The sequence below is a fragment of the Anopheles cruzii genome, chromosome 2 (assembly GCF_943734635.1).
Source record: "Anopheles cruzii chromosome 2, idAnoCruzAS_RS32_06, whole genome shotgun sequence".
Classification (NCBI taxonomy): Eukaryota; Metazoa; Arthropoda; class Insecta; order Diptera; family Culicidae; genus Anopheles; species Anopheles cruzii.
This window is the reverse complement of record NC_069144.1, coordinates 61975019-61991805: the sequence shown is the minus strand read 5'-3', so window position 1 is coordinate 61991805 and position 16787 is coordinate 61975019. Positions and strand designations below refer to the sequence as shown.

Genomic DNA, 16787 nt, shown 5'->3' with positions numbered 1-16787 from the left:
TCGTAGTTCGAACGGGACCCTGCATCACTTGGGAGCTGCCAGCATTCCGAAGTTGAAACTGAAAACAAGGGATTCATTTCTTCAAAGTTAAGCTGCTGTGGCTATCTCTCATCGATCGCATCGCATTACAGTCGTAGGGCAAGGCTCCAGACTCCAACAGGAATACCGATCAAAGTAACCATGATGTTCCGCTCTTTTTACGTTGCTGTTGCTACCGTCGTCGGCATAGTAGAGCGGATTGTTGCACCCTCGAAGGGGAGGTCATTACGTACCAGCACGAAAGATCACTCCGGTTTCCGAGGCATAACTGATTAACAGACATATAATTCGACAAAGAGATAACATTTGTTGAACATTGAAGAACCATCAATTACCAAAAGTGAGGTAAAACAGGAAAAAACCTTTGCTACTATTCCAATTTTTGCGCAAAGCGCATAGAGCCAGCGGTAACGTTCTTCGAGTCGCAGGATTCGATAGATGGAGGATTCGGAGTTTCAAGGGGTTTGCCGCGTGGTGCACTAAGCAACGGAGATTACCATTGTCGTTGCTTCAGACCAATATCGCATGGCGGTTGTACTTGCCGGATCAAAAGAAGAATCACTTATCGCGGCAGAGGGTCATACAAGAAGAAGAAGAAAGATACAAACGTTTGAACATCGTGCAAAGAGTACAACTTCTTCTTCTTCTTCTCTCTATCAACTGGGGCAAAGGCTACGTACCAAAATCGTTCATTCCACTTTTAACCCATTTGGTTTTTATCGTTACCGAGAACCAGGAAGTTGGGTAGGTTTTCTGCTGTAAGTAGCTGGCTTTGCCAAAAAGCCTCGAGACTGTGCCAGGGTTCCATCCATCCACAAGCAGATTCTATTATTCGATCGTATGTCAAACCGGTTATTTGACATAGAAAAGTGCCAAGCATATGCTCATTAATTGACTTTGAAGCCATTTTAACGTATCTAACGGAATGGTGTCATTGCAGTTCAATGCGAAAAAGTTGGACTGCAATTTAGTAGTTTAGTGACTACTGGTGTTACGTAAACGGCGATCTTGGTCAATACAACACAAATTGTAGCTGGAATCAATAAATTAAAACGCTCACCTTTCGGACATTTTGTTTGAAAATAGGTTTAAGGTAAACGCAGTCGTGCTGATGTTTAATTGTTGTACAAGCGACTAACGATTTCGGCAAGTTCAAAAACGCAATTCCACGACTTTCTCATGAATGCCTCTTCTAAATGTCTACTTTAGCGATGCCAATATGTAAATGTCAAAAGTCGTTGTTCTGTAATGCTCCAAAGGGATTTCTGCACAGTTTTCCTTTGATTTATTTGTGCATAAATTTACAAAGCATCATTGGCACTATGAAAATTCCACGCCTCCCTCGAAAAACACTCTTACTTGTAATTAACAATCACGCGCCGTACGAAGGACTCTGGCGGTATCGGCACGATTCAATCTGTGGTTCGTGTTTTTGAAACTGAATTAGTCTGTTACCGAAACGAGACTACGGTACGCTGTTCATGGTGGAAGGTGGTGTAGTCCGGGAATAGGGGTCGTGTGGAGAGGCAGGGCGCGCAGCTACTGCCAATTTTCTAGAGGTAGACCTCAAATGGCCGCAATGCAAAAATCGTCCATATAATTCTCACAGCTCTGGTACTAGGTGTAAATCATCCTTCAAACTAGCAAACGTTTATTTTCACTACGAAGTGCTGACTATGAGGGCTCCGGTTATACGCTGCACAAGACATCTATTTCTGCATGTTTCGCTCCATCCATCTGATGACAGAATCGGGCATGCCTACCGTGTTTCACAACCTATGCCGCCCCCTCCCGTTGAAAAGTTTTTTTTAACAATTATTTATTGACAATTTTCCTTAGAAATTATTACAAACTTAAATCGATTGCAACCGTTTCTGTTACTGCGATGAAAGAGTGGAGCCTGCTTTGGTTAGCTCGGGTACGAGTGACCCAGGAATCGGGCGCAATAACGACCGACAACACTCTGGCTGCCGATTCACGCTAGCTTTTGACGAATGATCAGGTTTTTGCCACTGCAAGCCCCAAAGATCCTACCATCGTTGCTCTTCTAGGACCGCCGGAGTTGACGGCTTCGCATAATGTAATGAGTAAAGGGGCAATGAGTAAATGTTGCGCCATCCGCGTGTTGGTGTGTGATGATGCGGATTAATACCCAACAGATCGGAAGACAAAAACGGTGCTTTCCAGACCTTCTCAAATTACTCCTCAATCGCGTCCAACCAGGAGAGAAGACTGATATGATATGGAGCGGGAAAAATACTGATATGGCATCGAATACTTAAATTGGAAAAGACACCTTGACAATAAATGTTCTGTTCTTTCGCCGTTTAATAGCTATAGCTCAACATAAATTGGATGCAACAGACTCTCGGCAACCGAAAGTCCCATGACCCAATTCTATCATTTTTTTTCAAACGAGCTATACAGAAATTTGTTTTATAAGCTTCTTTTATAAGCTTACTTTATAAGCAAAAGTTCAGATTACCTTGCAAGGCTTATAGTTTAATAAGCTATCATCGTGCACTATTTAAACACCGAAAACTGGAAGCGGAAAACGCGTGATGTCCTTCGATACTATATCGAGAAGGTTTTTTTTGCTTATTTATACTCTACTTTTTATTTAATTAAAAATTTTACACACATGCATACATGAAAATGGATCAAATTGCATGAAAGCGCGTCTGTGTCGGGTGTGAGTTATCCACACTAAAATGCATGTGGATTTTAGGCTGCCATAAATTTCCCAAATTCCAAATGTCGAAACCAATTTCTTAAATCATCAAATATCTTAGGTCCACCACAGTAAAATTGATATAGCATACACCAGCAGGGTATGCATACGGTCGTAGCTGTGACCTTACTGCATGATTTGCATAAGATTTACGATGCTGTGAAGATGGAAGATTAATTCATAACATAGTCGCGGATGTAGTCGTGAAACAGAAAGATGTATAAATTAGTCAAAGTTTACAAAGCCATTATAGACTGATGTGGTATTTAGGTGCGAGGCATAATTGCTCGACAGAGATGTTTAGTACCCTGACACCACCAAAGGGTCTCTACGAACGATTTTCTTTAGGGGGACCATAATCTGCATTTTGGCCTCATGGTTGATTTTATAATGTGAGGATTTTCAATTATGTCCACTAAAGCTACGAAAACAGAAAAGAAAAGGTTATTTCAAGACAATTTTACATTCTACTATGTACTATTGTATTAGTTTAAGTTTTCTTAGCAACTTTGGTATAAATTCGATAAGTTAGTGTATGACCGCTTGAAGTTTGACCACACGCTATGGAAGTAATTATAATACAATGTTTCATTATACAATAATACAATGTACTATTGTATAATGTATAGTTGTATAATGAAACATTGTATCATAATTACTTCCATAGCGTGTGGTCAAACTTCATTCAAACATTCATACAATTATAATACAATTTGTACAATACAGAACTATGTTTTCATAACTGACAACTCTTTGTTATAAAAACGGCTCAGTCCGTTCTTCTAAGATTAAAAAAAAACTCTTTGTTGATCTACTTTATCCATTATGTTTGTGACGTTATTGTGATGTCTAGCAAACAACTTACCTAAAAACATGTATGCACTCCTAATGCCTCCCGTTTGATAAAAAGAACTGTTTTTCCTTTCAACACTAACAAGATGCACATAATTGATTTGTTTGTTCGATTGTTCGTATATTTGATTCGTTCCGAGAGTTTATTAACCTTAACTGGTTGCCATTAGATCTTTCAGATCGGCTGCGCCATTCCCGTTTGCGGTTTCAATTGACCATCAATATGTGCACCTCGAACCGGAAAATACAACGAATAGCAGCTACCATCCAGCTTTCCGACTTCGACCATTCAATACAAGCGCATAGTAGACACCAACCATCGCAAGAAACCGTGATGTTTTGCGATCCGTGGCTTTCCAGGGACTTTGACTTTGGATCGATTCCGATAAAAACAGTGTGATTTAAAGTGTGACGAAGAGTTTATTTAGGTGATTGGATTTATCGCTTGATTGTGTCACGATAATGTTCAGTGCGGGAAAGAAACAGCTGTAACAACAAATCGATCGCTGATTGCCAGCAAAAGTTTCGCATATGTCAATCTATCAACATTTGAAAATGAAACGGATAAAACATCGTAAACACACTAAAAATAATCGACTTGTTTTCAAACTTCAAACGAAGCCAGATCTAATTACTAGTCCGGCAACCCAATCTACCAATCATTATACAAAGAAGTATAAAGACGTCGATTCCGCAGCATGCCAACAAGTCAATATGTAGTAGACACTCTGTCGTTCTGTCTCTGTCGCTATCTCTGGAACACCTATTTTGTTATTCAACGAACTTGATGACATAACGTTTATATAGCAGAACAGGATCTTCAGAGAAAAAAATAGATCAGTTCTTCAGAATCCGATGCAAACATAATCGAAACCAGGCGCCAATTTTCGCATTTTACACAAAATGTATGCGTAACGGATGACACAGTCAGACGAATGCGAGTGTTTTAGTTTTTCTTTTTCTTTCGGTTCGTTACCTCTCTACTGACCTGGTTTAAATTACTTCTCAGTGTAACTCACATAGGAGCACCCGGTTAGCCTTCGACAGGCTCATTTATATTTGACTTCAACCGGTTGTTAATAATGATATACACAGCCGCCCATCGATTGTTATCAAAATTGAGTCTTTTTGTCGAAAAAATATGGTTGCAATAAATTGTTTATCGCCTATGGATTCGCACAGCACGATAAGACGGCCGGGTGGCTGCCGGGTGGCCTTATAGCAACATACCGCGAAGCATTTAAAATGGTCAAACCCGTAAGGGCAAGAACTTGATTGGCTACCGTCAAAAATTGCCAGCAATTATGCCTCTGCTTTCGCTCGTTCTCGTGCAGGACCTCTTTCCTTATCGCCCATCTCTACTCAAACAGCACATGGAATCATCAAAATGAGGTTTAAGAAGAAAATTTGTGCAATAAGGAGGATGCGCCGTTTATAAGCAGAAAATATTATAACCAAATTCCATGTTTTACGATGCAGCTCAATGAAACCTGCTTTTGTTATTGAAGTCTTCACGGCTGGGAAAATATCTTGTTGGGTTCTTATTGAATTTCATTTCGTTTCTTCAATGTTTAATAAACATTGTCGCTCACGGTTACATCAATGTTTGGTTTTAGGCATTTTAAGTTTTCGTCTCCAAACCGGTATTCCTATATTAGTATTTGTAATTTTTGTTTGTTTACTTCTTACGTCGTCATAACATTTGTGGAAGCGTATTTTGCAGCCCTTCCAGATTCTCGCTTAAGGCTATCTTTGAAAATAATTTGTAGAGACGTTCATTTTATGTTCTTTTTCCGTCCCTACTGGAAACACACCGAAACGGAACAGATGTGTTCTTCTCAACCACAATGGGCGCGGTTGGGGGTGTTAGGGGGTGACTTTTGGCATGAAGCATTATTTTGGCAAGCATCAAAAGGTAGTAAAATCAAGAGAAGCATAGCGCAAGTTAACAAGTGAGAGAAATGACAATTTTACCAGCGCTTTGGTCGTGAAACTCTGGGTTGCTCGATTAAATAAAATATACAACCCATAAAAAAATCAAAGCATTCACCGTTTGTAATATTCTGTTGTCTGTTTTTGATCTACTGCAGAGCTTCATACAAAACCCCGTAAATCTCAGGTGTACGCAGATTTTTCGAACTGCATCCGACACCTTAAATAGCTAATGCTGGCAGTGGATAGTTCAGTGTCTGCTCGATCGCTTAGTACTGAACCCATGGTACGAGCGCTTGTAAGCCTTAATTTAAAACAATAAATCATTAAAATTGATGATTTTAATTATGATTATTAATTGAATTATTAACCTTTTCTCGTGGTCCACCGTACCTAGCCTGAAGTGTGATGCAGTGCGTCATTTGCTAAGATCGCAAAGAGCATGTCCGATGCAAAACTGGTACTATTTTCTTACCTTCACCATAACCGTCAGTGGTTTTGCTGGTATCGTATACCGTGCTCTCATCGTTCTCATCGAGTTTAACCAACGAATCCAGCGGCAGTTGCCTCACATTAATGGATGAACTTCCATTGAACGCGGATGTATGAATCCCCTACGTGGAGTTTTCGGTACATCCATCAACCACCCGGGACTTCAACCAATTAGCCTTCGTTTTGTCTCCTTCTCATCGGATCCTAAGAAGGACGCCTATTTCGATGATTCTCCTGCTATCTCCCACTTTTTTTTTACAAAATCATCCTGTTTCTGCTATCTCCCACTGAAAACTCTCCATCTCTTTGATCTTTAATTTTTTTTTTCAGTCATACCCATTTCATACCGTTAAGATACATCCCGGCGCACTCAAACTGGCAAAGCATTCAGAAGAGCAAAAATGCACACCACTCGGTTGCACGTTGAAGTAGGCATGAAAACCAAAACACCATTTCTTTCGACTTTCAGTGTCGATTTGGTTTGTGTCGTATCGATCTCTTCGCGCGCTACTGAGCCACCATTGCCAAAGTGGGACAGATTATGTTTTTACTATTTCCTGTTTCTAAGATTAATATGCGGCTGGGGCATCCGTTGATGTCAAATGTGCTGCGGTTGACTGCGGTTGCTATAAATAATCATGTGGAAGAAGACATAGTGAGATGGGGTGATAGTTACCGAAAGTCAAGGACAACGGGATAGTAGGACAGCGAGGATGGAACTACAACTCCAGCAAACCAGCGAGAAAGAGAACGAAACGCAACTGACAATAAAGTGAAAATGCGATGGATGCATTTATTTTGTTACAATCGTTGAAGGGTGCAGAGCGTCATTTGTAGGCGCACGCTGCGTTTTAATTGTGCTGACAACAGTTCGCCGTGTGTGTGCATGTGCGGATGAAAGATACGGATATAGCAACCAAAATAAATAAAGGACTACGATGGGTTCCACTCGTACTTCAGACGACTCTGGCATGGTTCTGCTTCATTCATTCTGGCAGTAGGCGACACTTCACAGTAGGCGAAACATCTGCGTGAAATTTAGCGAGAAGTAAAAATTGAGCAAAACTGTTTATTGAGACCTGAGGACGATTAGGTTTTCTGATTGGCATAACATGTTGACAGTTTGCGGTAAGCCACGGTTTGGTCAGATGAGAACGTGAATAGTAATTTTAAGCGTTTGTGAACTTCGTCCTTTTTTGAAATACTTTTTCGTTAGTTTATGATGTTATTCTTTGAAATGGTGACGTGAAGCAATTAACTGTGTGCTACATAAGGTGTGTGTGTGAGGCAAATCTTTGCCTGCCATGTGTGTGTGAACGATCTAAATAGTTTTGTTATATTATGGAAACAATGGCAATTCCTGCCAAGAGAAGTAATATCAACAACCTCATATAATCGAGTTTCATTATGTCTGAAAGTCTTACTACAAATCTCTTGAGTTCATGTCAATGATCTTTGTGTGGTTGAACTTTACGCATCCTGAGACAAACGCTCCCTCCCAGTCATCTTATATTTTCTTCGCATTTAATTATAAATTGCTTGTCAAGAACATTTATATTTATAAATACGGCCCAGTCCGTTTTTCTAACATTAAAAAAAACATTTATAATTTTGCAAGCTATGCTCTGTGCAATATTCTCAAAACGCATACATGAATGCGAATAAAGAATGAAGAAAAAGAAACATACAAGCGCAACATTTCGACGGCGCCAGAGTCAGCATTGACTTGTTGACGCAGTCAATCACTAATGCACGTAGCAAGATCATCCGTTCACTTTATAAGCAAAGCGGACATACAGAAATTATTCTCACAGGAAAACCATAAGGCTTTGTTGACTACCGATTTCCGTTCGTCGCCGAATCGTGCTTGGCAAACATTAATCCGGCTGGTCAACGAATGCACACGTTTCCTGAGCCATGCACTCTGGCAGAGCGATATGTAATGAAAGGCGAGCAGTGCCAGACGGCTATGTATCCGGTTCGGACCCCGAAGATGCACCGATATTTGCTGCGAGGGCACGTGTTTTGGCGTTTGTATGGTTCCTGTTCGCATTCGAAGAGGATGCACTCCGCAACTGCAGTTATTGGTTTACGATTCTCTAGACCATACGATTCAATTATATGTTTCCGTTTAGCCGTTGAACATGAGTGTTTCCTCTCCTTGGCGTTCTGTTGGCTAAAGACAACTTTGTTGCAATTTTGTGTTGTTAATTTTCAAAAAAGGAGATCGTTTTTCCCTGTCTGTTTTGTTCAGAACGTTGACTGAGCAATTATTATAATCCTAAAAAGACTATTGTGAGGCTATAAACTATTGACCAAAAAAAAAGCTAAATGCAATGAAAAAACTGTTCACTAAGTGATATGCGTTGGTGCAGTGGTCCAAATGGTTTTATAATTGACAACAATGACATAGGCTTGAGTCCTCTATCGATGTTTAGATAATTTGTCATTATTACACTACACTTTGACATTGATCTCTAATGTTGTTCTTAACAAATCTACATGCAAGTATGGTACAAAACGAGAGTAACGAGTGACAGCAACACACGTCGCAGTCACGTGTCGCCGATAAATAGACAGTAAACTTATGTACAGTAAATTAGCTCTACGAATTCTACGAGGGGCGCACGATGTTCGTTTCAACAGATTGCTTCTCTTGCATCCCAAAAACGCGGACGAATGGTAACCGTTACGAAAGGTACACGTAAAATCTGATAGCGCAACTAATTTCAACCTTTTACCGTATATCTTTGCTTCCTGCTTCCATGTTGGCCATGTGCAAAGCGTGTGTTTGCCAAATATTCTGTTATTCTTCAACGAACATTAACTTCCCTGCGTCACTTCATTTCCGGTACGCCGTGGAAATTAAGTTTCCGGATAGCATGATACATGCTACGTTAAGGGTCAATTATATATTGAAGAGAATACACATCACGAATACAATCTGTACATGGCGAAGTTCTCTGGGTGTAGTTATATTCTTTCTTATATTGATATATAATTTTATATTGATTAATTGATATTGTTATTAAGATGATAGAGCAGTCGGTAACGCTCGTCGCTGTCACGCAGTTGGCCTGGGTTCGAATTCCGGGACTGGTTGTCACGCAGCTCGCCATGGTTTTGATTCCCGATACCGGCGTGACAGGGTATTGCATCCGTTACGAATAGCACCAAAGATATTAACATTGTCTCTGGTCCAGGCCAAGACCGCTCAGGCGTTGTAGCGCCAAAAAAGAAGAAGTTATTATGATGTGATGAGAAAGCACTTTTGTTCAGGTTAAAGGTCAACGCGTCTGGGTCGCACTCCTTCGGAAAAATCTCTTCCGGGAGCCGAACAGCTGTACTTTTGATGGGTGAGATAATTATGCGAACGTCAGCAAAGAGCTGCCAATCCTTTATCCGTTTAACATTTTATCCCTTTTGCAAATTGATGAGGAATTCGAATGAGGCAATGTAATGGCACAGAGTAAACAAGAAAGGTGCAGATCAACGAAATTAACTTATCTTGCCATCGGGGTTTAGTTTCGTGGCGGCTTCAATCATCGCTACTCTCCATAGGCAACAAAGTAGAGCACTAAGGAGTGTCAGTCGGCGACCCGTAGGCCCATAACGTGGCCCCGTTTTTAACACAAGACGGCTACGCTGGTGGTTGTTATTGTTCACCATGGAATGAGCTTAAAACATATTTGCGCATTCGCCCGTGATCCAGATGTTGCACAATGCTGGAACGTCTGGAGCCGGCGAGGGCGTTATACAATACCAGTCGGATGATCTTGGCAACGTCTCGCCGCAGTAGTTGAAAGGAAAAGTTCCGACTTCGAGTCAGATGCACGACGACAACGCCATTTCTGTTCACTAAGCTGCAGAGGTAGAACGTCGTTTCGCGGTGACCCCGACCAACAGCCTTAATATTGCAACGATGGGTGCCCTTCCTCTACGGAGGTCACCCGATAATCAGAGAGATACTACCGTTACTGTGCGTTGTTTTTGAATGGCCCAGAGTATCGGATGCCTTTTTGTAGTTTTCCTTGTTATTTTCATAGATTTAAAAACAAGCTTGAAGAACTACGGTTGCCGAACTTTTAAAGACATTACAAAATTCGTAAACTTACGAAAGCTGCTAGAATAACGTAGTTTCAACATCGAGTACATTTATGTGTAACTATTGCAGTTATCCTAAATAAAAATGTGTTGATTCTGTTTAAAATTGCTCGTTTAAACATGGTATTTTTAATATATCATTCTCCCATTTATTTTCGATTCTATCCCTGTATTATAGTATTAAATTATGTTCACACTTTTCATTCTCACAAATGTTGTTTTGTTATTAGTATTCTAATTCGTTAAACGTAATATTTACGACACGTCTCGGTGAGACATCTCGACCATGCGCACGGTTGTGGAAAGTCAGCTGCCTCTGTGCGCGTATATGCGTCTTGCGCAACCATGGAATCCGCTCGTTATGAAATTTGTCGATCCAGGCAAAACTGGGCTGGGCTATAGCTGATAATCCCAATGAAAGGCCTAAAGGCGCAACCCCGTTCCAGTGCGCTATTGGTCGCGGACTATGCGTATCCCGTTATTAAATGACGCACTAATCGCAGGTCTCGTGACGTCTCCATTTAACTCTTTCAACACAACAACTGGAACCTATTGCTTATCGCGCCTTTTTAAATGGTACAACATTTTCGTAATCTTCACAACTGCACATGATCGCGCCAATTGCGCCTCGCTCAACGATGGCAAATTTTGTCCACGCAAAGTTTCCCCTACGGGTTTTCCTTCTTCCGCATGTTATTTTATACTTTATCGTCATTTGGCACGCCCCCTAGGTTCACCTCTCACAGAAAAACGGCTCTCCTTGCGTCCAACAAAGCCTCTTGTATAGGTTCTCCAAATCCCAAAGTACAGAGCATGTTGTGCGGTGTGGCCAAAGTGGCTCAACGATGACTTGCCGATCTAGGGCCGGTTTGCGAAAATGAAACGTACCGTCCCGCCAGAAACACTTGAGCATAATCGCACCCGGGTCCGATGCTCCGGGAAACTGATTAGTAGTTGGCGTGTCGGCTTCAGCAGCAACACGAGCAACGCCGCACACGTCGTGCCACGACAGGGATAGGGAAAATTGAAATTAGTAATTATAATAATTGCAGAGGATCATAAATTAAACGAAACTAAATTGCCTTGCCATTTTGAGTACGAGTGCTTACCGGATGACAGGAAACATGGGTCTTCTGACTGCCTGGACAGTTTGTGCGACGAATTTAAATGGAGCCGGCAGAGTTGACGAATCAAAGGGAAAAAATTATTGAACAATTCATTATGGATGCCAATGAATTGATTTATCCATTATAATAGGTCAAATATGTTCTTCAAAACGTTATTTTTATTTTAACTACAAACCTACAAAGTCGTTTGTAGGTTTGTTTGTCAAACTATGTAATATACGTGCGCATCGCATATGTGAAACATAACCTCACTTAGTACTCTGGATCGATCTTCCGATCGTCGAATATTAATGGACTCTCACTTTCAGCGCAAACGAGAAAATCGGTTCAGTGTTTGATTAATGAGCGGCTGAGATGGGTCCACGCTTCAGCGGGGCAAAAACAGCACTTTTCTCGCATCCGAACAATTTCCGTAAGACGGCACTGCCCCTATCCTTACCAGCATAACAAGAACGTTCAAACTCTTAAACATGGGACTGATTAATTGAATTCATTTTGTAATCTTATCGCTCGGTGCGATCAGGCTTTCCGGGGCGTCGGGGCCACGAGTCAGTCAAAGCCGGTCGGTCAGACAGTCCGTCAGTCAGTTTCGTCTGTCGTCGCGTGGTTGATTAATTGGAGCTGATCTATTCGAGCTCCTCATAGCGCCGTCCGTGACTCGAGCCGTGTTCCCAGCATGACGTCCTTCGTCACCAAGATCCCGATCTTCAGAAGGACATTGCAATCCCATGCGCTAGCTCTTATTTCCTGTGCTATTTTTCAAACCTCGTGTAGTACACGGATTAAAGGAGCAAGTCCATGGATTCGTCTTCATGTGTGCGATGAAATGTGCGATGACTGTATCTTGGAGGAATCTGGAATTGATCACGGATCGCTCGCTCGGTGGATCGCGGATTGCAGGCTGCGGTTGCTGCAGTTCTCATGCAACCCCTGCATCGCTTCAGTCATCTAGTCGTGGCCTGTCTTTCTCGACAACGGCAGACTCCGATGTCCATTCTTTTTCTGCAAACGGGAAAAACATGATTCAAAGGTGGCGATACCCTCGACATACTCTTTGCTCCTTTCTTTTGTTTTCCCTTTCACACTCGTCGGCGAGTCAACGACGCTGAAAGTTAATTGAGCAATTACAACCAATAAATCACACCCGTATCCATGATTAATGGAGATCGAACCCAAGCCTCGACGGTGGTTTCTCCGAAAACCGACCCCAAGCGCACCGACTCCAGTCAGACGGTGAAGCTTTTATGGTTGATTTTAAGTGTAGAATAAGTCCAAATTATTCCAAATCTGCCTTTCTGGGTGCCGGACCGAGACCGTAAAATTTCGCACAGTTTCCGCGTGGCTTTTAGTCTGCGCTCCGTGTGGCAAAGGAAGGCACACGACGATCAATATATATTCACATTGAATTTACATTTTAATTATATCAATAAACATTACTGCCAAAACTGCCGCTGGGAGTTCATATATACTTGGTCCAAACTATTGAGCGGAGAGTGAGTGATATTAGGGAAGGGAAATCCATAAGTTCTATGTCATGACTTGGGGCCCAAATGTTATGCTCCGGACACGCCTTGCAATCGGCCGGGCGTAACATCCTCAAAGAAAGCTTAAACAGAACTTCGGGTAAGTGCCAGCGGTCACTTCCTGGAACACGTTTGAAACCCCATTTCTGTCTCATTCTTCAGAGTGCTCCGGTCGCACTGCGCGTTGCATTTATCGTATTTCTAGCTTGTGTTTTTGTTCCTCTTGAAATTTCATTAAAAGAGCCGATGCTCTTTTCGGGTTAAAATTTCTTCAGCTGCAGCCGTTTAGATACAAACCCATTTATTTTTTGCCAATTTTTGTTTTTGTGTGCGTCTCCGTTTTCGTCGGCAGTGGAAAGGAATCAGGTTAATAATGCTATAAGAGCATTGGCTTGAAATACAGAGAGTTCCACACGCGGGGCGGATGCAATTCGATGCCACCAATTTTCGTTGGCTGCGCGCGTTACATGGGTCGGTTTAATAATTTATCAAAGACGGGCAGTGGCCGGCTTGTAAAACAATTTGCTCGCTATGGCGCTGCCCTCCATGGGCTTTCGCCGAAGCCTTGTGTCTCGGTGTGTTTACTGGAAGCAGTGACAGTGAAATGGTAGCGGTGTACGCCGTAGACCACCGACGGTGGACTTTGAAATCGAGTGGGTTTCTCTCGTGGTTTTTTATGTGCGTGTAATTGGATCACGAGGCGAGCGGAATGCAAATTAATTGGACAATTCCGTTTGCGACCGAGGTGCCGACGAAGCGTTTGGTTTTCCTGGTGATTTTCTCAGATTGGGTTTCCGCAAAGCGAAAGAAATGTCCACCTGACCCGACCAGCCTGGGTACCGCGGCAACCATGTTGTTTGACTCGTACCGTCCGTGCGGTTTTCGATTTAATATGCAACAACGGCAGTGTTTCCTTTAGCTAGCCGAGAATGACGTTACAATTCTTTGTGCTCTGTCTTCCCGCGCGTGTTTTGAATTTAATTTTTTTGGGAACACGCACGGCAAAGAGAAGAAGATAATATTAAACATTTTATTTACAAAGTTGGAGAAAACATTGCTTCACATATTGATGTTATCACTCCCTTTGTTGCTACAAGCTATACAAGCTTTATGCTACATATGCAAGCTATCTGATGTTAATGATTGATATAAGTGAGTCGCTAATATTTCACACGTTTTCTTATTACAAAAAGTCATTTTATTACTACAGTTTTTTTTACGGACGGATTTTATGAACAAGCCAACGGCCCTTAACACATTGAAGATGGCAAAACTGGAAACATTGGTCAATACTGGATTACAATACGAAAGAAACCAGCATATACTTTATTCTATACTTTTCCTGACCGCCTTTTATCAAATGTTTTGGGTACTGCTAACATACGCTAAACAGATTTCTGATTATTACCATTTTCGTCACTCTTTTCTCAGAACCTCAGCTGGATTGACGGTTGGCCATTAGCCGTCTCCGGAGCCTTGGTGCTCCATCTAGGCACTTTTGATGAGTCGCAGGTCCACTCGCAGGATACATACCTCTGCATTCGTCCAGAGCCGCCCACAAACAAACCGGAGCTCTATGCCGTTTGGCGTGCTGCTGCCTCCGCATCCGAAGCGAACGCCGCACTTCGTCCTCCGATTGTCTATCGCAGATTGGATCCACTTCGTGATCCGATCACCCCGCTAGCCGTGGAAATGCTGACAGAAGATCTGGCCACCCTGTTGCAGAACCTGTTGGTCGGCATCGAGCGGGCGACCAGTCGCGTGCCACCCGAGAACCTCTCCTTCCCGGTTGTTGGTGGTTCGTCCTCAGTCAGTGTAGCATCGGAAGACGGTCCAGAAGTCGACTCCGGTGCAGCCCAGGAACCAGGCAACGATGTGGAAGACACAGGTGATGGTGCAGATCTGTACATTGTCTGCCCCGGAACACCCAAAGTTAGCCTGAAGCGACGCGAGCTGATCACCAAAAACAACAAACTGCTCATCAACAGCAAATACACGCAACTGAAGCGTAGCTCTGTAATCGCCACTCCGACGGCCGTCACTGCCACCACCGGCATCGTGGTCTCTTCCTCCCCGGTGTCCCGTATAGAGCCGGCGGCTGTAGCCGGCAGCCATGACAGTTCCGGTGTCTGCGGCAATCAAAACACCACTAACGCGGCGATCACGAGGCCGCTAAGAAAAAGTGAAAATGCCCCAACAGCAGCAACAACGCCAGCAATCATCACCAATAGTAATCAGCAGCAGCCGCGTAATAATGGCCTGAGCGTTGCTATTTGTGACACTGGCGGTGGGAAGAGTGGCGGTGATGATAATCACCAATCATCCACCGACGTTGGTACGCCGGTTGGTTCGATGCCCCTATTCTGTCTCGGTGGTTCCTTTCCACACATCGACAGCGACGAGGAGAGCAGCGACGAGCAGAAAAAATCAGAGAATGGTAAGTAGGGAGCGATATGGAGGATGCAAGGCTTATACAATACCCAACATGTGTCCTAACATCTTCTTTTTTATGTGGTGCAATCTTTCGTGCTTTCGTCACTAGACAATCCTCCTAAATGTCGCAGTCCTAAAGATTTTCTATTTCTGGAACAGAAACTAACAAACCAAACAAACCAAAGATGAATGGCTACGCACTCAAAGTTCATACAGGGATTATGCAAATGCACTTCCCAAATGGCTGCCTTACCAAAGGCTTCGAAAACTGCCCAATGGCCGTTTACGGCGTAATTTACTTTATGATACACCGATGACGTGGCTGTTTTCCGCCACGCCTGATGACCTAGAAGGGAAAAACCGGAACGTTCGGTGGCGATAACGGGATGTCCTAATGCGGTGACGAAGAATTTACATCGCGCTTTCCGGGCAGCAATTGGGACGCAGATAATGATTGCCGTCATAAAGCGAGTCTAATTCTGCGTGAACATGACACACACTCACTCATTCAAGTGATGACTCGTCAGGCTCATTGGAGGCAACGCTTTCCGAAAGCTGCAGTTTAATTATTAACCCTTTGACTACCGGACCTTGCTGCTGCGAACGCTGTTATTTGGCTGGTCTTTATTAATTGTTCCAATGAATGGAAAGCCAATCCGTCCGTTTATTACCTCAAGACAGCTCCATCAGCATCGTCGCTCGCATAATGTAGGTGATTTTTCTTTTCATGCGCGGCAGATTGCGGTCGTTTTTCCTTGTTGTTAACCGCGTAACCGCTAACGAGCGAGCGAACGAACGAAAGAACGCAACGATCGGGCAGCCAACGAACAGTTAGAATCGTTTCGGAGAAAATATGACCTATTTCTCGGTGGCATTCCCCGATCGTCATTCCGATCTGTTCGGTTATACCCTATACGAAAATTTACAGACACGTGGTCTTAAGAGCACCGGTTGTGTTCATGGTTTCGGCTAACGATAACTGTGAGTACGATATTGTCCAGCAAAGCTAAAGTAACCATATCGGAGCCAGAGTAACCAAGGCGAATCGACCGCCTGTCGTAGAATGGTATTGTAAATGAATCGGTCTTTCGCTTGTTTTTTATCCTTCGAATCTCGGTTCAAAAACACCTATGCGAGTTAACGGATTGTTGCCATTTTGAAGGAATACAATTTATTCATGCGTTAAATGAGGAAATCCTGTCAAATGAATGATTGCTTGTGAATTCTACTCGCGATAGGTCAAACTCGGTTGCTTCTACTCGCGGTAGTTCAAAACTCCAGCAACACGCATTGTGTGGCTCGTCCGTGGATCATCCGTCTCGCTGCTCCGATAAATCGGTTTCCAAGCAAAAAATGTCAGTTCAAAGCCTGACAGAGCATCAACTTGAATGAAAAATTTGAAGTTGGTGCTTAATACGGCTTCGTACGTTCTAATAATAATAAATAAATAAAAAACACGCATTGCGATGGAAAAGCTAATAGCGACAAATCCACACGGTACACGGCGACTGATGGTTTGTATACCGCAAAACGCATAACAAGTTCGTCTAGACG

The 16787-nt window shown here is 42.8% G+C and overlaps 1 protein-coding gene across 1 annotated transcript in view; it reads left to right on the top strand.

Moving 5' to 3' along the window:
* Positions 1–16787, top strand: part of LOC128275282 (uncharacterized) — a 118542-nt gene that overhangs the window by 82209 nt on the left and 19546 nt on the right. Inside the window, exon 3 of the mRNA XM_053013737.1 lies at positions 14232–15237. Within this exon, the coding sequence (XP_052869697.1) occupies positions 14232–15237 (1006 nt within the window). The remainder of the gene's footprint in view (positions 1–14231; positions 15238–16787) is intronic.